The 23902-nt window shown below is 31.7% G+C and overlaps 1 protein-coding gene across 9 annotated transcripts in view; it reads right to left on the bottom strand.

Annotated features, from left to right (window-relative positions):
- Ascc3 (activating signal cointegrator 1 complex subunit 3) overlaps positions 1-23902 on the bottom strand; it is a 357473-nt gene that overhangs the window by 253786 nt on the left and 79785 nt on the right. For 8 of the 9 annotated variants that reach the window (XM_074077814.1, XM_074077822.1, XM_074077820.1 and 5 more), the window contains 3 exons: positions 22491-22698; positions 21837-21978; positions 21154-21279 (listed from right to left, as the gene is read on the bottom strand). In XM_074077814.1, coding sequence (XP_073933915.1) covers positions 21154-21279; positions 21837-21978; positions 22491-22698 — 476 coding nt within the window. Of the gene's footprint in view, positions 1-21148; positions 21280-21836; positions 21979-22490; positions 22699-23902 lie in introns of those variants that run through there. The other variant, XM_074077829.1, reaches the window with a different exon arrangement.

The raw sequence follows: 23902 nt of genomic DNA, 5'->3' as shown, positions 1-23902 counted from the left end.
GGTCAATAGGAAAAAGGGACCAGGAACTAGAGAAAAGGTTAGATCAAAAAGAATTAACCTAGAAGGTAACACACACACACAGGAAATTAATGTGAGTCAACTCCCTGTATAGCTATCCTTATCTCAACCAGCAAAAACACTTGTTCCTTCCTAAAAAATAAAAATAAATAAATAAATATGCTGAAAGAATTTAATACTATCAGTCTTATGTCATCTTCGTTTTTATATATGGCTTACTATAGTAGTACTGTGAATGAATGCTGTTGTTTCTAAATAGTCTTTAGAGACTCGTATCAAAATGTATACTATTACTAAATTACAAATCTGATCAAGTCACAGACTAGCTAACAATTTTTTGAAGTTTTTTTCTCATTCTTGATTTTAACACACATGGTATGCAGCTATACGAGTATGTAGTACAGAGGACTCTGGACATGTGAGCCCTGGTTACTGTCTCCCATTGCCACCATCAATATACACTATAGTGTATATACAATATGCACTACATATACAATACATCAATATTCTCTGAACATTCTTTTGTACTTTAGACTATTTTGTAAGCCTTTCTCAACCCAAAGAAATGCTTCATTATCGTTTGAATTTAAGCTCAAAAGAAACCCTGGTTCTCTCCAATTCCCTGAGCAATTATTATATTTACTTCTTTATACTTCTGCATAGTTCAAAAGCTTAAAGAACTTACACTTTCCTCAGCAGCTAGACATTCAAATCACCCTCATTATATATTATCATTGCAACCCTAACCATAAATATTGGAACAATTCTTTATCTCTGGCCCATTGAATCGAAACCAAAGATTCTGTTTTATTACTCTTTGTATTACCCCAGAACCTAATCAATTGTCAGGAACATAACAGGTTGCTAAATAATTTTTTATTGAATGATTATATGCTGGCTACTTGCAAAAAGTATTTTACTTAAATAAGAAGGAAAGTCTTAAAAAGACATGCACCATATATATAATATCCACCCTAAGACAGTAAACTGAATCTAATCAAAACATGTAGCAGTTCTGCCAAAAAAAACCCTGTATTTGACTTTTAATAACTTACATTTTGCTTCTTGAAGGCTAAGGGATAAACTAAAGATCCAGAAGAATATATTAACAAAGTTTGTTATATATGTGGAGATTTATAACATTTTACCCAATTCAACAATCATTTATAGATGACATAGTGTATGACTATTACACTAAGAACTTCAGTCAATATATTCATTTGTATCAAGAAATACAATGTCTTAAATTATTCTTAAAATGGATTAGTTTGTAGTTAACGGAAGAAAAGGGCATGTCAAAAATATATTGCACCATTTAGTTTCTATTATAGTAAAATATGAACCTAAAAATACGAATCTGAGGGGAGACTGAATTATTTTGCATGACATTTTAGGAGGAAGGAACAAATTACTGGGGCGAGGGGCAAAACACCTGGAACCAGGCTTGGAAGCCTTCCTGTAATCCTGCATTTAGGAGGTAGAAGCAGGTGCATCGAGGCCAGCCTGGGACATACAGTGAGATCTTGTGTCACAAAACCAAAAACAAACAAAAAATACCTGGAAATGCTGAAAAGTTAGTAGTTGTGTGATGATATGGGAGAAAGGGGTGGCAGAGATGACAAAAACAGAAAACTAGATGAAGGTCAGACAACAAAGAGCCATGGATGCCATACAGAGGGAATTGGTCTTTTTTCATTCATCTAACAAATTACTGAATGAACATCTAACATAATTCAGGGACTATTTCCACTTCTGAGGATATAACAGTGAGTAAAATAGAGGCAGTTACTATTTAAGATCTGTTTTTAAGCAGAGAAGAAGCATATTACAATCCCATTTGGAATATCATGGGGGAAATGTTTAAAGCTTTAGAAATGATAAGTTTCTCTCCTAAGAAAAAAGAAGGCTCAGGTTCAAATTATAAGGAAATAAGCTTATTCGAAGAAAGAAAACCGAAGAGATTCCTCTATAATCCTCTAAAAACTTTTTCCAGAAAGACTAAATAAAGAAATTATTGGAGGAATCTGAGACTGAAAGAAGTTAAATGTCTCATCCATGTTCACACTACTAACACACTGTGGCAGAGATAGGGCCTAAATACAAGTTGTCTTAGCTCAAATACAAATTACTACTAAATTTACTGCTGAAAATAATATAATATGATGATTCATCTTGCCATTCCATTAATGTCTCTACATTCATTTAAAAAACTATCTTAAAAAGAATCTGTACAATATTGCAATGTACTGTTACACAGAACATGCTGGATAGAGACAGCAAATTTTTTTTAAACTTTCACAAGTTTATAAATTACTTCAAACAGCTATGTTTTACACCCGAATTTCTTCTTCTTTTTGGATTTCAAATTAAGGAAAATGAATGAAATTTTTTCCACCAATTAATTTGTTAATAAAATAAAAGGAATATGTTCCAATACCAATGGGACACAGATATTAAAAAAGATCACTAGAGAGTATTTGTAAGCTACTGAAAGATGAGATAATTAAGATAAAATTCATTATGCATAAGTGATTTTTCCTTTTCTTTTTGTTATGGTGCTGGAAATTGAACCCCCAGTCTTGCTCATTGGAGGCAAGTGCTCTACCACTGAGCTACATCACCAACTCTGTCTTTTGAGACAGGATCTTATTACATAGCTTAGCTGGTCTTGAACTTGCTAAGTATCCCAAGCTAGCCTTGAACTCAGCAATCCTCCTCCCTGTCCCTCCTGAATGCTGGGTTTGTACACAAGCACTACCAAATCTGACCACAAGGGATTTCTTATATTTAACAATACTGAAGTATATTCCCAAATGCCTTAAATTAAGAAAGGAAAATTTTAAAGAGGAAGAAAAATGTGTGATTATATCAAAATTCCATTCTTACTCAAATTTAAAACTATAAAGGAATAGTATTTAGTTTTGTTTGTATTTTATACATATACTAATGTCTAAAAAATGCAGCAAACAATCATTGCCTCCAAATATTTAATACTCTTCTAACTTAAAAGAAATACAAATACTGGTTTTATACATTAAGGAATAAAGTTAAACTGAAATTATTTTTCTTGGCACATTTGCATTTGCTTTTAAACAGTAAACTGACTATCTTGTGGCTCACTTATCCTTACATGCTTTATGTTTAGCCCTGATAGCCATTCCAAACATAGGCCATTTTCCTTTTTAATTAGTTTTAAACTACTTAAGCACTTTCTAAACTGATCATAATCAGCAGTCCAGAAACATGTCACTGTTATAGGTTTCCTGCTAAATCCATTTGTTTATACATATAAAGGATTAACCATACTATTTATCTTAGAGAACTAGCATGACCCATTTACACAATCCATAGACAATGTATGTTCTGAATATCCCTCAATCGTATACAGGCTGTGCAGGTTACTCTCAAGGGCAGGCTCTATTTTAAAAATATTTTAGGTCATACTATTAAGATAGAAGATTAAAATAAAGTACCTCATTTACTACATATAATAATATGAATATATTTTGCAAGTGAATTATTTTTGTCACATTCTCTTCTAGGTGATACTAGCAGTAATTCAGTATCTAAGATGAACCCAGGAGCATGCTGTCCCTTCCAAGCTAGTGTACATTCATAAGCCTAACTTTTAAATATTCAAATAGTACACATTAAAACTTCACCATTTATTTAGGAAAAAATCATATAAAATGCCAAGATTATGTATCATATGATTTTCACAATGTAAGTCTCTATGTAGTAATGGCTTAGGCTCTAAATCTCAGAGCCAGAGGTAACTGCAACTCAGTACAATCAGTACTGGAAATGCACAGTGACTCTAACACTCCCCCAAAACCAGGCTCCACACCAATGTACTTAAAAGTCCTGGATTTAAATATAAAACAGAGTGGGGATATGACTCAGTGGTAGAACGTACAGTTAGCATGCACTAGGCCCAGAACTCAATCTTCAGGACCAAAAGCAGGAAACAGAATAAAGATAAAACGATTTACATGAATACCTGATTAATATATTTGAATAGTCACTAGATAATTTTATTTTGGATAGTTATACAATTTCTTCATTAAAAAGTCTAAGTACTCACTGCTTCTTATATGCATGAGTGAGAGTATGAGTGTATTTAAATAAAACTAATTACGGTAATCACTCTAAAATAGATGACTTTGGGCTTTATTAATAAATTATATTAAGGAAAATTTGATCTTTATTTCATGATTGGAACTACCATCCATTCATTCATTTGACAAATACTTATTGACCATTTCCTGTATGTGCCACCAACTGTTTGCATGGTTAAACGCATCAAAGAGTCCAAAAGGTAGATAAAGTCTCTGTAGTCATAAATCTTGCATTCTAATAAGGGTGGGAAACATGTTTACTTAATTTAAAAAACCAAAATTATTTCAAATGATTTAAAATTCAATAAATGGTGTAAAAGAGAAAAAGATGGAACAGTTACTTTAAGTTAGGTTTTTGGAAAGAGGCCTCAAGAAAAGTGACTGAAGTTGAGAATAAAATGTCAAGAAGCAGACAATGAAAAAATTTGCAAACATGGTACATTCCAGGCAGAAGAATGATCTAGGTTCAGATCACTGCATTAGAAATAAGCTGATATGTTCAAGGAGCTTGCAGAGATCAGAGCTAGCTGAGTGCATAAGTGGTCAGCCATGAGATGGGGAAAGGAGTCACAATAGTGTATAGGAATAGTAGGTCATAATAAAGGGCTTGAATTTTTATTCTCAATACAATGAAAATCTTTGCAAGCTTCTAAGTAAAAAGGCAGAATCGTATGATTCACGTTTTAAAGCTCTTGCTTGCTACAATCAGGAAAATATATTGGCGAGTGGTAGAAAACAATGGTGATAGTACAGGTGAACGATAAAGCTGGTTTATATTAGAATGACAACAGCAGAAACACAAAGGGGGTAGGAGATTACAGTCTATCTTTGAGGAATAAACAATGGGTTTGATGATGATTTACATGGAACACAGTAGGAAAGAACATGGATAAATTAAATATATGCTTGTTTTCTTTAGTAGATAGAGGGTCGTTTTATTGATGACATGAGGGAGATTAAGAGGACAAACTGATAGAGAAAAATAAACTCTATTTTACTGTCTATTACATAGCCAAATACAAATTTCAGATGGGCAATTTTATCTGGATTTGGAGGTCAATGGAAAGATCAAGGATTTTTGTTAAAAAACTAATTTTCAGAATGATAGAGGTTTTTCCAAAATTGGCAGTAGCATGCCCAAAATCAGAAAATTTGAAATTTACTAAGCTTTCTTAATTCTGTCTAAAATGAGAAATTAATAGATACTAGTAGATAAATTTGTAATGGATTCTTATAGCAATGAAGGATATAAGTTTTTATATAAAAATCTTTAACTTCTATTTTGGTGCCAAAAGTCTTTTTTTGCTGCTATGTCACCCATCCTCAATTACAGTGAATGGAATTTATTCATGTAGTACTCTAGGTAACAGTGTAGAAAGGAGTCTTCAGTGAATCAGTCACAAGACTGAACTTCATTCACCTAAATTAAAAAGAACTTTTACAGTTAAACGTTGATTAATAAACATATAAATGTTATTGCTGAGGGAATATGTAAGGCAATATGAATTTTAAATTTTTTTAAATCTAATTTTCCAACAGGTTCTAAAAATAAAATAACTTTTGGCTTCACATATATAACCAAAGCCTTTCTGATGGAGAAAACCATACCTAATTCAACATCTTGGATCTCATTTACTTAAGGAATGTTTGGCTACTTAATAAATATGAAATTGAATGAAAGTTAAACTTAATATATTGATTATTTTGCTTCCAACAATTCATGATTACTTAGATAAAAGAATCATACATATTTTATCCTTAAAAATAAACATAATCATGATGCAGATAAAAATCTTTTAAAGATAATTTTGAAAGGGCAACATAAGAAAATAAACATTGGATGATATATACCCATGGTTTCAACTTTCCTAATTACCAAGTGACTTCTCAAATGAAAGGAAGGTTAAGTAAATTGTAACACAGGCAATTCAATACTACACATTCATCTAAATGCAAACCAAAAAGAAAATGAAACCATGAGAACAAAAATAATACGTACATTAAGAGAAAACAAAATCAGCTAGGGACACAGCTGAGTAGTAGAGTATATGCTTAGCACGTAGCAGCACTGGGTTCAATCATCAGCAAAGCAAAACCTTTCCATATAAAATTATACCTATGCTATAATTGTAGTCATAACTAAAAATGTCACATTATGAACTAGAAGGGAATACTTTTATGAGTAGAGGGAATTGTTTTACCTATGCACACACCCCTTTCTTTGACTCCTCTCCTATACTGTTTTTGTAAGTCAGGCTCCTTTGCATTAGTCTTGCACCATCTTGCTAGAAAATTTTCCATGTAAAAGAAATTGCTTGACATTTCCTAGGAATAAGCTACCTTTTCCCATCTTTAAACATCTTCCAGTAGTGGTTTCAGAAAAATAAATTAAGAAAATACTGAACTTCAGTTTAAGCCTTAAAGATCTTAGGATAGGTAGGTTTATGGATTTACTATAATACAACTGCAGGTAAACTATGGAAACACACTAAGGCAGGTATTTTCATTTGATCAAAATGGTTCCATTAAAAATGCACTTAGGCTATAAACAAATAATTTAGAAATCAATATTCAGACCACAAAACTTCACCATCTAAGAAAAATAGAAGACTGAATAGTAAATACCTAATCATAGGAAAATCTTAAAGACTGGGACTACATTTTAAGAAACAAACTAATACCACAAATTAAAAATAAACAAATGAAGAAGGTTTTTAAAAATTTTAAACACCCTTAGTCAGGATTACCACTGTCTGACAGAAATACAATGCAAACAAATATATGCAAATTTAAATTTATAGTGGAAACATTAAAAAACATAAAATGAAATTAATTTCATATTCTATTTAACCTCATGTGTCTAAAATATTATCATTTAAATGTACAATTAAAGCATTAACAATATATTTCATATTTCTTTTTGTAGTAAGTCTGAGATAGTAATGCATTCTAAACTTAAAGTAGGAGGGCACTAACAGGAGGAGGAAGGTAAAAGAAGAAGTTAAGAAGGTAAATATGGCTGATGTACATTCAATATAAGAATTAATGTAGAATTTTTAAATGAGTTGAAATCACCATAATAAGAAGGGGACTAAGGTAGAAAGGAGAAAAATAGAGGGGATAAAACAACTCGGATTGTAATAACATACACATGGAAATGTCATAATGAAACTCCCCGTAGAGCCATCTTAAACAAACAAAAATGTCTTTTTTCAAAAATGGAGAACAAAAAGGTAAAACAAGTTCTGTCTAGGGGTTGGCTCTAGTGGGAGGGGGAGCATATGAGGAAAAGGGATAGGAGGGTGAATGTACTTCATGTATGAAAGTAGAAAACTGAGACCTGCTGAAACTATTCCAGTATTGGGGAAAGGGTGATAAAGGAGAATGACGGAGGGGATGAGTTTAACCACGATATATTGTAAGAACTTTTGGTAATGTTATAATGTGTCCCCAGTACAACCATAATAAAAAAAGAAAACACATCTCAATCTGAACTATGCTCTCAATCTGAGCATAATTCTACTGCTCAACCACCACAAGTGGCTAGTGGCTACTGTCTTCAACAATGTAGCTCTATTTTTATTTTATTGTATAATTTAATTGTTTTACTTTTTTTTTTTATTTTACAGTGCCGGGAATTAAGCCCAGGGCCTTGTGTAAGACACTTCTGAAGGCAAACCAATGAGAATAACAACAGATTTTTCAGCAGAATCTCTAAAGCCCAGGATGGTATGGAATAAGGGATTTCAAGTTCTGAAAGAAAATAAATGCTAACTCTACCCAGCAAACTTATTCCTCAGAATTGCAGGAGAAATAGAGATCTTATAAGATAAGCATAAACTACAGGAATTTGGGATGACTGAGACAAAACTGCAGAAGGTATATAAAGAAATGCTATACACAAAAAAAGGAAGCAAGATAAACACAATTACCAGAGCATGGAAAAGAATAATTCTTAATAGAAAGTAGAGAACAAGACTTAGGAAAGACACAATTATTTTTGTAAAGCATCAAATTTTAAAAAGGAAAATGGTAGAAAGAAAAAAAAATCACAAATTACTTAAAACAACCAGAACAACAAAATGATAAGCATAAAATGATAATAATTAGTACTAATTCTCTCAATAATAACCCTGAATGTAAATGGTCATAATTCTCCAATTAAAAGATACAGACTAGCTGCATGGACTTAAAAAAATTATTAATACCTCACTGTTTACAGAACATAAAAAACACACCTCAAAACACAAAGACTGAAGGCAAAAGGATGGACATCCAAAATGGATTCTAAAGCACATGGAATAAAAAAACAAGCAGGAATAGCTACACTCGCATCCAAAAAAAAGCAAACATCAAACCAAAATTGGTCAGAAGAGATGAAGAAGGTCACTTCACATTGATAAAGGGAATACTCTACTAAGAATAAGTAACAATTTGTAATGTATGTATGCATATGTGTATACATATATATATATATATATATATATATATATATATATATATATATATATATATTGGGGCACCCAATTTCATAAAACAGACACTGGACATAAAGGGAGAAATAGATCACAATATAATAATAGTGGAGACTTCAACACCTTAGTCTTGCCAATGGAGAAATCATCCAGACAAAAAAAAAACAACAACAACAAAGAAAGATCAGAGTTAAACTGCACTATAGGTCACTGGACTTAGTAGACATCTACAAAATATTCCACTAGCTGCAGAATGCTCAATCTTTTCAGCAACCCAAAGAACTTTCTCTATAGTATGTTATATCTTAGGCCAGACAGTAAGTCTTAACAAATACAAGAAACTGAGGTTATTTCCAATATCTTATCAGACCATAATAGAATGAAACCAAAAAACAACAGCAAGAGAAACTATAGAAATCATACAAATGCTCAGATTGAACAGACCCACTGTTAAACAGTGGGTCATTAAAAAAATCATGGGGGGAGAGGGGAATTTTTAAAAATTCTACAATAAAAGAAAAATAGAAACAACATATCAGAACCTTTGTGATACAGCAAAGGCATTTCTAATAGGGAAGTTCCTAGCTACATTAGAAAATCAGAAAGATTACAAATTCATAGCCTAATAATGGCTAACAAGGTCTTACAAAAACAGATGTCAAATCCAAAATCAATGCACAGGAAAGAAAAGATCAGAGCTAAAATAAAAGAAGAACTAAAAGAACAGTACAAAGGATTAATTAAACAGAGTTGGTTCTTTGAAAAGATAAGATTGGCAAAGCCTTAGCCAAAGTAACCAGAAGAGAGAAAGAGAAAGACTTGACTTACTAACAGTGTAGGCAAAAGGGGAGCTATTACCATAGATCATTAGGGAATATTCTAAAAATTAAAAGCTGGAAAATCTACAAGAAATGAATAGATCCCTATGATTACTAAAATTGAACCCAGAAGATATAAAAAGAAAAATTCAACAGATCATTACAAGCAGTAAGATTGAAACAATATACCAAGCTATTTTACTGAAGTTGGAATAATTAAAGGAAATTTCACTTTTATTTTATAAATTTAGCTATTACATTTTTGCAATAAAGAAATTTCATAATCAGTCCCACAAAAATGGTTTTCAGTATAGATAAAATAATTTATCTTATCAATAAACAAATAGAAGGGAAAGGCCTATAATGTATTATCATAATGCATTCAAAATAACATTTCACTTTTTTTAGATAAAAACATCTAATGCTTTTATATTAATCCAAAATAGCTGATTCACACTCTTTTAAATGGTGATCTAAAAAGTACTACATTTTTATAAAACACCAAATTTCTAATTTCTACTGTTTATTGAAAATGTATGGGTAGAATGACTGATTTTTGTTAATTAAGAGACACAAAAGACTGTACACGGCCACTGTGATTTTTTTATTTAGTGAGAGCCACTGTGTTTAGGTCTCATGATAATAACTCACTTTGAACCAGAGAATTTGGGTAAATTAAGACAATAACAAAACAACTCAAGAGAGTAATTTAATGGTAAATCTTTGAGTGATATGATTGCAAGATTTTTGTGAAAATCAAGTTACTTTATAAGATAAAACTGTGTGAAATGTTATTACATACAAAGAAAGCAATAAAAAACCAGCTAAAATAATTAGAAATTACATAAATAGCAATATTTTATATTACTTAACTGAATGCATTTTTATCATTTAAAAAACTAACTGGAAATACTCAATATGCCCATGTCAATTCCTAACAGTTCCTCATATCAAAAACAGTTCATCTAAGAAGCATAGTCAAAAAGCAAGGTTAGCTAAATAAATAGAGACCCTTCTAAATATTCTCTAGTTCCTGATGATAAAATGATAAATAAGATACCAATTACAGAGCTTGAAGAAAAAAAAAAAACACATGGAAAAACACTTAAGAACTTTAAGTATAATAGGACTGAGAGACGTTAACCTCTTCTTGGAAGGGTAAGATGCCATCCTTATTCCCAGGAGAGGTATGGTTTCAGCTAAGGCTGAACATTGAGGAAAACTGAAGAAAAACCAAGTTCTCAAGGGGAATTTTGAAAAATCAAATAAAAATTTGGCTGCCCAATCGTAACAATCTCCACTGAAAAAAGTGCCCAGGATCTTCACCAGCACAGCACATTCTTAATAATAATTCAATACATCAGATGTCACTCTGCAATACCTTCACTAAACCAAGTGCTATGCCAATAGTGATATTCACAGTGATCCAGACAATAGTAAAAGAACGACAGTTTGATCTTGGCTGTGGGTTTGACTTCACTAGGTTTGGTTTCCTTGTCTTTAGGGCTAGTTTCACAAAATTAGTATTATAATTAATTCTATAAACTCAGAAGCTTAAACCAGAAGTAAACTTGGAGGCTAAGAATGTGGTGTTTTCTATGAAGTAAATATTTTATTTTCATAAGAGACATGAAATCATAATGGCTATATACATTATATCTATACCTTCAGGATGTCATGTAAGTGCCATACATTAAAAGTATTTAATTGGTATTACAAAAAAGTCTTGCTGACCCAAATTTTAGGATCTGCCTTCTGATAAACTGTGCTTCTAATCACAGCAATAAAATGGAAGCAAAGAGTCTCTGTCAAATTCTGTTGAATCCCACAATGGAAATGTCATCTTCAGTTTCTTGGCTGGTATTTGTGGTATAATTGGTTTCTGCTCTGGTTTTAACCTTTAATTTACTTCCAGTACCTTGCTCAAAATCTTCAAAAACGGCAAAGTACTAGGCACTTATGTGATCAAATCTACAAAATGCTACAGATACTGGATGATGGGTAACTTATCAATTTATATTTTTATAGTACATAAGACTTTAAATTTTCCAAAACTAATTAATTAAAGCAGGGATATCAGTCTAAATATATCTCCTTAAATGAGGATGTTTCACTACCAAAGTGTTCTCAACAGAACGGTCTTAAGGATAATGAACTATTTCCACTAGCATTTAGTCTCACAATATTTGAATAATTTATCATGATTTCAAGTCAAGAAATCATTTAATATAAATATATCAAAAGCATAATACAAATGACAGTATTAATGACTTATTTAGATTAGTCAGTTCAATATACAAATGAGTGTGTACATACTGTAAGGCTTTAAAACATAATTGATATTAATTTCCTGAAGAGAAATTTAAAAATACTGACTTGAACTGGCAATGTTGGGTTTTCTAATATTTTAAATAACCAATTTAAGAAAATAAACAATTTTCCTATCATTTATTTTATGAAAATAAGTTAATGGCATTATTTCAATGTGACAATAGATGAATAAAACATCACGTATTTTTACCAAAACTTTTGCTCTCTCAAAAAAATTTTGTTTTATTTTCATTTCCATAAAGGGAGAAATACTGAATATCTTGAAATCAGAGTTCCTAACTTTAAAAAAAGAGTAATCTAATATAGTTTTTAAGACAATATAAAAAATTGACAAGAGTATCAACATACACACAATACACATTTATACAAAAAAGGAAAATAAGAATCACCAAAATATATCCTAACATAGAAAACTATGAATCTTGCCATCAATGCCAGAATAAAAGTACAACAGAATCACTTTTATTCAACATCCTGGTGGTCTTATTCCACACAGATATTTTAAAAATATGTAAGGATTAGGAGGGGTAGAAAACACAACAGCCATTATTCACAAATGATTTATCTAAAGAGAAAACTCAAAAGATTAAAAGGAAAATTAGCAGCAGTAAAAAGATTAAGTGTAGCAAAGCAGCTAGATGTAATACTGATGTATAAACACGTGTTTTTAAACAAGCTGAAAGCTGAAATCTATAATTTTAAAAATAAGTACAACAGTAACCAGAAATCACATACTTCAGAAAATATGTAAAACATTTATTCAGAAAATGCTATAGTTTATTGAATACATTGTGAAAGCCTCAAAGAAATGAAACTATCTTCATAGCAATACCTATCCTGATAGCATGGATATAAATTCTTCCCATATTCATTCCCACATTAATTCACAGAATTCAATCCACTCCTAGTCTAAAATACACACAAGGCTTTCTGAGCAATTTGCTAAGTATTTCTAAAATCTGAGGTACAAGACAAAGTACTGGTCATATTAAGGGGGGCATTGAACTAACAGATATTCAAGGCTTATTATAAAGATGTGCTAATTAAGACAATGTATGTAATATTAACACCAGAAGGGATAGAAGAAATAGCCCAGCCTCACACATATGAAAACTTGTCATTTGACAGTGATAAAACTGAAGACCAAAAATGAGTTAAGAAATGGTGCTGATTATCTATACAGAAATAAAATTAATTTATCTCGCATCATATTGAAGAAATGGTTTTAGATGGTTTAGAACTTTAAATGTAGAAAGGAAGATTTTAACTTGTAAACAGATCCAGATCCTGCCTTATGGTGTTCATGTCCTTTTACTCCTTCCTCGAGTGTGGTGTGACCTGTGACTTATTTCTAACCAAGAGAATAAGACAAAGGCTGTCACTCCCATGATTATTTTACATCATGTAAGACTACCTCTTGTAGAATTTGTCTCTGACAAACAACTCATACCCTCTTGTGTTTCTTTATACTGTCAATGAATACTTGGAAATTGAAGTAAAAAATATATACTTTATTGATTTTATAGGAGGAAATTAGAATAGAGAAGGATTAAAAGCTTAAAGACATACTGAGGTGTCCCAGAAACAGAATTTTAGAAGTTAAATGAATTCAGAAGTCTGAAAATTAGGTATATTTAAGTTGTAATTATTTTCAGCTGTATAAATGTTGCCCGTGTGTTCATTTGTTCTATTGCTGAGTGGTTTATTGTAGGGACGCTATTGTTTATCTGTTCATTTCTTAAAGAACATTTGGGCTGTTTCTGGTTTAGGGCTATTACCAAAAAGGTCCCTGCATGTTTAAAGTATACAGTTTGATGTTTTGATATATGTTTATGTTCTTAAAACCAAAAGTTTCTTCTTGCCCTTTTTAATTCATCCCTTGTAACACATAAAGTTATTACTACAAAGAGACAGCCTACCTTTTATAATGTTATTAGGGAAATATAAGTTAAAATCACAATGAGATACTACTACAGACCAAAACAGAATGCATAAATTTAAAAGACTGACAATTCAAAGTGCTGTCAAGGATATAGAGTCTGGAGCACTCACACATTGCTGTTGGAACTACACAATAGTCTTTTCATTTTGAAAACAGTTTGTCAGTTTCTTATACAGATAAACACATATTTACATTGTAGCAATCTTATTCCTAGCTATTTACCTCAGGGAAATGAAAATACATGTTCAAGCAAAAATCTGTGTAAGAATGTTTAAAACACTTTAATTCATAATCAGCAAAAGCTGGAAACAAGCTAAATGTCTTTCAAATAGAGAATGGAGGAGATGAAGGTGAGGGAATATGGTTGATGGGCTTCATACACATATATGAAACAGAATGGATGAAACCTTTTGTAATTGCTTTAAGCAGGGAGAGGAGGAGGCTGCTGGGTGTGAGGAGATGGTGGGGGCAATTTAACCAATATACAATGTAAGCCAACGAATCCCCGTTGTATAATGAATATATGCCGATAAAAAGAGGGGGAAAGAAGCCATTTTTACCTAAAAAAAAAAACCTGTTGAGAATATAAAACAAGGTAATCTGTGTTAATTGGTTCATTTTGATAAGTACACCATTAGATCAGATTTAAACCACTTGCTTTCAGAGTTTATACAAGAAGATAACATTAAATAATGTAATATAAGGTAGCTAATAACATAAATAATTATATTAGCTAAAGAAACAGGAGCTCTTTAGCTTTATCTTCATTAACCTTAAGCTTTCTAACTTAAATATTTGCCTTTGAGGAAATTTAAAGTTATTTATACCAAAATAATTCTACTTACCAATAATTTCTTACAGAAAGATTCAAAGTATGCCTAGACTAAACAGCAAAAACTGAAATATCAATGTGAGAAAGTAACTAAAGAAACAGTCTTCATAAGCATTCCTTACTTAAAAATTTACTGATCAAATGTATCACTGACAGTGTTAAACACTGTCTATGTTAATTCATATAAACACCCAAAAGTCTGAGGAGGAAAAAAAGCCCAGAAGCATTGCATAACTTGATCCATATCAAAAAATGTGTAAATGGGAAAGCTGGGAATTCAACATCAGTCCTACCCATCTAACTGGACAGAAAGTTCCTTAAAGGCAGGATTATGGTTCTAAACCTCCATCCCAGTACATCCCATTGTACTTCCTAGTACAATGCCTTGTATCAAGCACGAGTTCATGAAATGATTACTGATGACAGATAAACAATCCGTACACTTATCCAGAGTCAAATAATAACAAGGAAATAAATAGCAACACAATCATATCAAATATTTCTGCTTATTCTAATCGGCCTGTATAACCACAATACAGAAATAAACTGGATTATAAGGACTAAATCCATTTCTAAACCAATTTAAAATTCCCACAACTTAAATATACCTAATTTTCAGACTTCTGAATTCATTTAACTTCTAAAATTATGTTTCCGGGACACCTCAGTATGTCTTTAAGCTTTTAATCCTTCTCTATTCTAATTTCCTCCTATAAAATCAATAAAGTATATGTTGTAAAGAAAGTTATTTTCCTTGATTACTTTACTCCTAGCTAGAGGCAAATGTTAGTTAAAACTCTCACTGCAGTTTAGTGCAGCTGGTGCCCTTTTCCTAGTTAGCTGTTTCCAAGTGTTCCCAGGGGACTTACAATACTGCAAATCCTAAAAAGGTTTAGGCCCAACACACAAAATTTATTCTTATTCAGAGGAGAAAATATATATATTTACATCCACACTGCATTCATTAGTGGAAAACTACCTATAGATTCATAAGGAAAAAAATGGAAGTATAATAGAAAAAAGTAAGTACAGTAGTAATAGTTCTAACCTATTTTTTAAAAATAATCTCAGAAATTACTGGACTTCCTTAAGGAACTGATATCTTACAAGCATTGTTTCAAAACTATTAATTTTCAATGCTTTAAAACAACAGCCTATTAGTTAGTTTCTTCTTCTAGAGTGGTTTATATCTAGAAAATAAATTTTTTGAAGTGATTGTAATCAATCAATCAATCCATGGTCATAAAACCGAGAACATACACCCTTTCATTATCATATAAGTACTGAAGTGGAATTTCACTTGCTATACATATTAGTTGGATAAATTGCCAATAAATTTACTAACCCAAAACACACATTTGTATGTAGGTTAAAACTTAAAAAAAAAAAAACTACTGTATAGGACTGAATTTGGGGCTCAATTTTGTACAAAGAAGGCAAAAATGGACTGAATCATAATTTAAGTAAGATAAAGGCTAATAATGTCAAACTAACAATTCAAAATTCTTAGATCAGGGTCAGAATTAATGTATTTTTCCAGGAAAATATATTAGGATCTGGAAAAAACCATAAAATCCTTACAAAGGTTCTTATGTACACTAAATAACCTCTAAGACAAGTTATATTTTCAGAGTTACGTGACTTTAAAGGAATTTCCCTAGATATTTGACTTGAAATATAAATCTTAATGTTTTGATTCAACTCTGTTATAGTATCAGACGAAAACTCATTTATGGAGGGAAAGACAGAACAATAGAGAGTTTGAGGCCAGCATAGGCAAATGGAGTGCCAAGACCCTGTCTCAAAAACAAGATGAAAAAATAAAAAATCAAAGGGTAAAATGGCTAGGGGTGTACTTCAACTGCAGTACATCACTTGCCTAACAAGCCCAAGACCCTGGATTTAATCTCTAGCATCAATAAAAAAGCAAAGTGTCAGAACTCTAGAGTTTATTAAACTTTGTTATTGTTTGGACCTTAAAAGTCCCTCAAAAATCTCTTGTGTTGAAGGACTGGTTCCCAATGCAGCGATGTTAGAGGCAGGGCTTTTGGGAGGTCATTGGAATGTTAGGCCTCTAATCTCACTAATGGATTCATCTACTAATGGATTCATGGCTTAATGGGCAACTGGGAGACAGTGGAACCATTAGGAGATGGGGACTAGTTGGAGGAAGCAAGCCACTGAGGGCACGTTCTTAATGGGTATATTTTGTCCCAAGTCCCTTCCACTCTCATTTCTCTTCCTGACCATAAAGAGGCAAATATCTTTTATCCAACATGTGCTCTCCACCATGATGTTCTGTCCCAGAAACAACAAAGCCAAGTGACCATCAGAACCCGTGAATGAACCAAAATAAATCTTTTCTCCTTTTAAGTTGTTTATCTCAGGAATTTTCTCACCATAAGAGAAAGATAACACATGGTTTATGCTAGAATTATTAAAAACTGGTAATACGCAAGAGAAAAGAATGGGGAGGAAAGAAAATATGGGAAAATGGACAGTTATTTTCAGGGAAAAAGATATAAGTTGTTGATAAGTTACTGCAAATCACTGGATGTGAGCTGGAAAGGTCAAAATGACAGAAAGAATAAAAAAGAGAAATTATGCCAAAACTGAAAGTCTCCATAGACTTAAAATACTTATAATTTGTGATTTACAATAAAAACATCTCCCTTAAATGGAGATACTCAGCTCAAAAGGCATGAAGTTGGACAAGGAGCACATGAAGTTGAGATTGATTACTCCTTTTAAACTCACAAATCTCTACATTAACAGACTCTTAATTGTTTATCCATTGATTTTATTTTTCTTTTTGAAACAAAAGCAACAGACAAGTCTGGCAATTGAAAATTATAGCAAGTAAAAACATATTTTACCACCTCTTTCTGAAGTGGTCTAAAAGATAATTGCAGTCCTAGATAAGTCGTTATCAAAAGAAGGAAAAAAATCTTGCTCTCCCACCTATAAATTATTGGAAAAAGGAGGTCTACATTTTAAGTACAGCCTTAAGTGAAACAATAAAAAACAAGTGGACCCACCCATTTTATATTCACCTTCATTCAAATGAAACACTATATGCATCTTTTCATACTACCTTTCTAAACCAAATATTACATTTGGATCAGTAATACATTTTTCGCTGAATAAGTGTCTATTGACTGTTTTAAAAATGTAACTCCCAATTGTGCAAACAGACAGGTCAACAAAAAAACAGTATCAAAGACATAGTTCCCATCTTCTTGGCATCTTTCTCATCTTCATTTTATAGGTAATATGGTACCTTTTTTTCATAACCCATGTCAAGAAAATCAAAGTTCATCTCAGATTTAAAAAATTTTTTTTCTCCTTTGATTTTATCGAGTTTACATTTACTTAGAAGGTGTGGGAAAAATTCCCTTGCTTCTAGGATCAGAGTCTGAGGAAACAATTATGTCTAAAACTGCTAACATACACTTTTCCATTTCCCAGGAATCAGGAGAAAAATGAACCAGAGAAATACAAAAGGAAATGGGTGACAAAAAGAGAAGGAAAGAGAAGAAATGAGGAAATAAAGACCTACGTAGAGAAAGCTAACAGGAAAAGATGTAATGATATCATTTGAACCTATGTAGCCAAGCTGGGCACAGAGGCAGCTTTACTCCTGGAAAATCCACTTAGAAATGCCAATAAGTTATTTTCTTTAGACTGGAGGTTTGCTCAAGTGGTAGAGAGCCTACTTTGCAAGCACAAAGCCCTGAGTTAAAACCCTAGTCCCACCAAAAAAAAAAAAAAATTATCTTCTTTATATGTTTTAACTGATTTCTGTAACTTCCAACTGAGTGATTTCAAACTAAGTCAGAAATCCATCTAAACTTTTTGTATTATTCCATCCAAGAATGTACAAAACCTATTTAATGTCATTAATAGAATTTTTGTGCATCATTTTAGAATTCAAAAATTCTCCTTCACGGTTAAACAAATTACAAAAGTAATTTTAAAAGATAAAACAAATGTATCCAATAGGGAGAGAACATAAAATTATCAGTAATTGCTTAGGATGCTTAGGCAAGGCATGCAATTATTATCTCTGAAAAAGAAAAAATGACTCCCACTATCTTGAGTAGTATTTCCTCAGAGACATAAAAGATCTTATCTAGTATAAAAAGACCCAAGTCAAAACATCTACTAAACTATCTGACATTCTGTTAACATCTATATTTTCACCCAAGGTTTATATTATTACCGTTGAGGCTTATAATATGTGGCAGGATCACCATCTAAAGTGATCAGTTTACTCACTTACTATATGGACACACTGCATTTGAATGTGTTATTCCCCAATAATTAACTAACTGAAAAATTAAAACCACAGTGAAAGTGGCTCAAGTGGTAAAGCACCTGCCTAGCAAATGCAAGGCCCTAAATTCAATCCCCAGTACTGTCAAACAAACAAAACACCTCAATGAGATACCACTACATACAACCAAAAAGCTTTAAATAACACTATAATATATAAAGATATAAATTAAAAATAAAAATAGTAGAGAAATTAGATCACACTGGGTTGTTGGTGGGGATATAAAATGACAGTCACTCCAGAAAACAGTTTGGTAATTTCTTAACAGGCTAAACACACAAAATACAATGTGATCTGGGAAATGCATTGATGGACATTTATAACAAAAAAAGGAAAACTTATGTTCACACTAAACCTAAACACCAATGTTATTATAGCTTTGTCTGTATTATGGATAAACTGTTCCCCTGACCCTCCCAACTCATATGTTGAAGTCATAACACTCAACTGGAGATAGGACCTTTACATTTAACCTTAAGGTTAAATGAGGTCATAAAGGTACAGTTCTAATCTGATAGGGCTGAAGTCCTTATAAGATGAGGACAAGACTCCTGAAGTCTCTTTGCATGCAAGCACAGAGAACAGCCAATATGGGGACACAGGGAAAATGCTGAAAGCAGATGACTGCAACATAGGAAGAAAGCCCTTACCAATAACCGAACCTGCCTTGATCTGCAACTTACAGCCTCCAGAACTTTGAGAAAATAAATTTCTGTTGTTTAAACCACCTAGTCTATAGGATTTTGTCATGGCAGCCTGACTAGACTAATGGCAAAATTCCTAATGGCAAAAACTAGACAAATAGATGTCAATGGGTGAATAGTTAAATAAACTGTGGTTATCCACATCATGTGTGAATATGCCCAAAAATGAGTGCCGTCCCCACAATGACCATGTACTCATTTGGTGTATCTGAGACTACACATCATGTTGTGGGAGAGGATGTAGATAGGAAAAACTTCTTTATTCCTGCAATCCAAATTAAAAATGAACAAAGTATTTATTTCGAAATAAGTATGATAGAAAAATGAGAGGTCTGATTGATTTATTACTGTACACAATAGCTAACGATGCTTTGATATGAAAATTTTAAAGTTAATATATAATATAAAACTAATTGTTTAGCTCTATACGCTGTCAGTCTGGTCTGTCTGTCAGAATTACCTGCACAGCATGAAAAGTTATCTTCAAAACGTCAGTATCGGGATTCCTCCCTACAGATTGTGATTTAATGAGATTCCACGGCATTCAGATGTTGAAGAATTTCTACAGATCATTCTGATACATCAGATGAAAACCACTGATACAAGATATACTGAGAATCTTATTCTATTATAAGAGCTTACTTGAGAAAACAAGTTAAAATTGTAATAAAGAATTAATTTAAAAAGCAATAAAGGCATAAGATACACTGTGTGATTTAAAAAATTATGCTGCAGAAACATTTCCTTGACACAGAAAGATGTATGTTAGTATATATACACATAAAACAGTATGATGTAACTCTACTTCTGTAAAAAGTACATATATACAACTATATAGAATGGTTCTTTTGTGGGTATCCTTCACATTGCTTTATGCTGCTCATTTTGCTTGCCTATATTATTTGATATTTCTAAATTACTTCGTATTACTAATATATTAACAAAACCCAAAAACCTTCATTTTGATGATGGAAAAATCAACCTTGAATAACATATACATATACATGTATATACATTTTTTAAGTTAACAGACTTTTTATTTTTAAATAGAGCAGGTATGGCAAAATCTTACCAAATGGTGAATCTAGGCCAAAGTGAAGGGTATATGGATAGTACTATTCACGCAGCTTTTACATAGGTTTGAACCAATTCAAAATTTAAAGGTTATGTGAAATAAGTTAAAGAAAACACCTCAGAATTTGTTCCTTCCCCTTCCAAAAGTATTTTATTGTAAGTCGACCATCTGATTTATCAGTATATGAACTCTTTAAAAGATTTTACTTAACTCAGCTTATATATGTTAAACCAAAAACCTGAAGTGACCAATATAAACATGAAAATAGAGATTACAGGCAAAAACATATGTAAACATGCTTAATACATAGTATGTTTAATGAAGGAATATATGTAAACATGTTTTTTAAAAATTTAAATGTACTAGTGTATATCTTTAGTAACCAATTACTTATATCTCTGTATTCTATTAGCCAAAACTTTTAAAAATAATTTTTCCAACACAAATCCATTTGCAACACATACCAATCATCAAAAATATCAACTCTATATATGCTCACCTCACCTCATCTAAGTCTTGAATATAAACTGGCTTTTCCTCAAAGCCAACTGGCATTGGTTCACTGTAGGGAATCCTTATTTCTTCATAAAGTTTATTATTCTCTCTTTGGATTCCTTCTGGCAAAATCATCTACAAACATCAAACACAAAAATCCAATTATAATAAAAAAAGGTAAAACAATTGCTCTGGTAAAGATTTTTTAGAGACAGAGTCAAAGAGAGACTACTATTGGTTTTATGATTTAGCACTAACAAATTTAGCTAATTTAAAGTAAAACAAATCTAAATAAGACAAATTTAATACACATAAAACATTTAGGTGTCAGTTGTCTTATGTGATCACAGGTGACTGTATATTGACGAATCTTAAAGATACATTAGTTACATGGCATCCCTGAAGACCAAGGAATTCACGTAACTATGAAAATGTTAAATACATAGTATAAAACTTAGTCAGTGATGTAACAAATAAAACTCAAAAATATAAATTGCTACAATAAACAGAAATGAAGAAGTATGTCTGATTGCATACTTAAGATACACAGCAACAGCTCATTTTTCCCACTATTTAAACATACAATTTAGCAAAGAAGAGTCAACTGGTACTATATTCACAAGGGAAAAATCTATGTGTCATTTCCTCAGAATAGACATATTTTCAAAAGCGATTATGTACCAGTGGCATACCTTTGCACCAGCAATGAATGCTGATGTTTTCCTGGCTTCAGCCTGGGAATCATAAACATGGGGATAACGGATCTTTTCAACATCCATGTCTCTCTGCCTGCTCAGAAGTGGAGCGCTCCTAGCATTCAGCAGTGCCTGCTCTCTACAAATACAAAAATAAGAGGACAAGTTTGACATTTTTATTTTAGAAAGGAAAACATATACTCAAAAAAAGACCATTATAATAATTATTTCAGGTAGCTTCCATTATAAAAGAGCAGAAATTATAGTATACAAAGGAAGAAATTAACAATCCAGAATTTAGGGTTGGGGGAACAAATAGGATTCAGCACATCTTTAGGTACTATTCTTAGATAGTACTCAGTAAGTTTAACTTAACTCTACATAACTTAACTGAGAGGTGGGAGTACATGCCTAAAAACAGTTACCTCTAAAATCTAAATCTCTCACCTTAAGAATATAATCCAGAATACTATAATTAAGCAGTTGATTGCTTTTTTAATCTCAGAAAATCGGGTATTTCATACCACAAAATTCTATTCTTATAAGAAAATGGGCTTATAAGCAAAAATTGCTTCTATTGCTGAAACTAAAAAATGGTAATGATGTGTAAAATAAGTTACTGCAATACATTCATTTTTCAGTATCTGATACCTCAGTGTACGTAATTCCTTAGGATCAAAGGACGAAAGTCCTTCTCCAAAAACTTCTCCATCTTCTCCACCCTTTTTTTCTCGTCTGGCAATTCTTTTTTCTTCACGACGATATTGTTTCATTAGCTGTTTTTCTTGTTCAGACTGAATAGTTACTTGACAACCATAATTAGGTTTAGCATTCTCTCCTAAAATTTTTTTGCAATTATCTATGAAGCAAATTTTAAAAATATAATGAATTATAAATCTCAGACATGATCTAACTTTATGAAAACCATTTCTCCCCCAACTAAAACATAAAACAGTACAATACTCTACAATTCACTTTTTAAAACTGGTACATTCAATTACATGTTTTACAGGCAATTATTAAAAATCACAAGATCTAAATAATATTAGATAGTGCCTTTAAGAAAAGTCAACAGTATTTTCTTCCTGCAGATTCAATACTTTAATGTTACTAACATCATAAGTTTTTACATATAACATCAGAATTCAAATTTACAATTTAGAAATAATTCTTATATAATTTCAAAAATATAATTATCAATATTAATTGGTATTTGTTGCTAGCATAATAAAAATAAAAACCTTTACATATCAGATATGGCTATTCTTTATGCAATAGGCCTTATTCTACTAAGTTGTATATGTTACTAGTTATTCATATTCAAATAAAATTTATTAACAGTAGCTCAGGACATACTTATAGACAATGACCAAAGCATATAAAACAAACTATGATCTACCTTTTCATGGACATATAGTTTTAAAAAAATAAAGGAAAAAGGCCAGAACCACTAAGGAAGCCAAGTCAATCAAAACCCAATGTTTACAAAATACATGTTAAGTGTGTTGGATGCTCAACTCAGAATTCCAGAAAATCTTTCCAAGTCCTTGCATCCTGGCCTACTGCAGCCCTAAAGGAACTGAAAGGAGTGTCAGTAGAAGCAATCCAGGTCAGTAAGCATTAGTTTTGTTGAGGACCTATACATCCCAGGTACTGCTAGGACGACATGGTCCAAACTCAGACAGAGCACAGTCCACATTATTTCATCAAACTCCAAACTCCAAAACAGAACATGGAAACAATTAAACACAGCATCAAGATGGGAAAATTGGGTTTCTAATTCATTCCTAATCAAATCTTGAAAATTCTCAGACAGTTGTCACTGCCTCCTGATATGATTTCAAATAAATCATTTAACTCTGAGTTAAATGAAGTAACCCCCCTGTATTATGGCCTTATAAACTTTAAAAAGGAAAGTGTGTCACAAAATTATAAAATAAGATATAATTCCATCTATTTTAAGACCAAATATGTTTTGAAAAAATTTTTGTTCTTAAGTCTTACATACTTTACTTTCTACGTAAGTCTTATATGTTTATAATGATTGAATTTATGATTAACTT

This window comes from Castor canadensis, chromosome 1 (genome assembly GCF_047511655.1).
Source record: "Castor canadensis chromosome 1, mCasCan1.hap1v2, whole genome shotgun sequence".
NCBI classification, from domain to species: Eukaryota; Metazoa; Chordata; class Mammalia; order Rodentia; family Castoridae; genus Castor; species Castor canadensis.
This window is presented reverse-complemented; position numbering and strand designations above follow the sequence as displayed.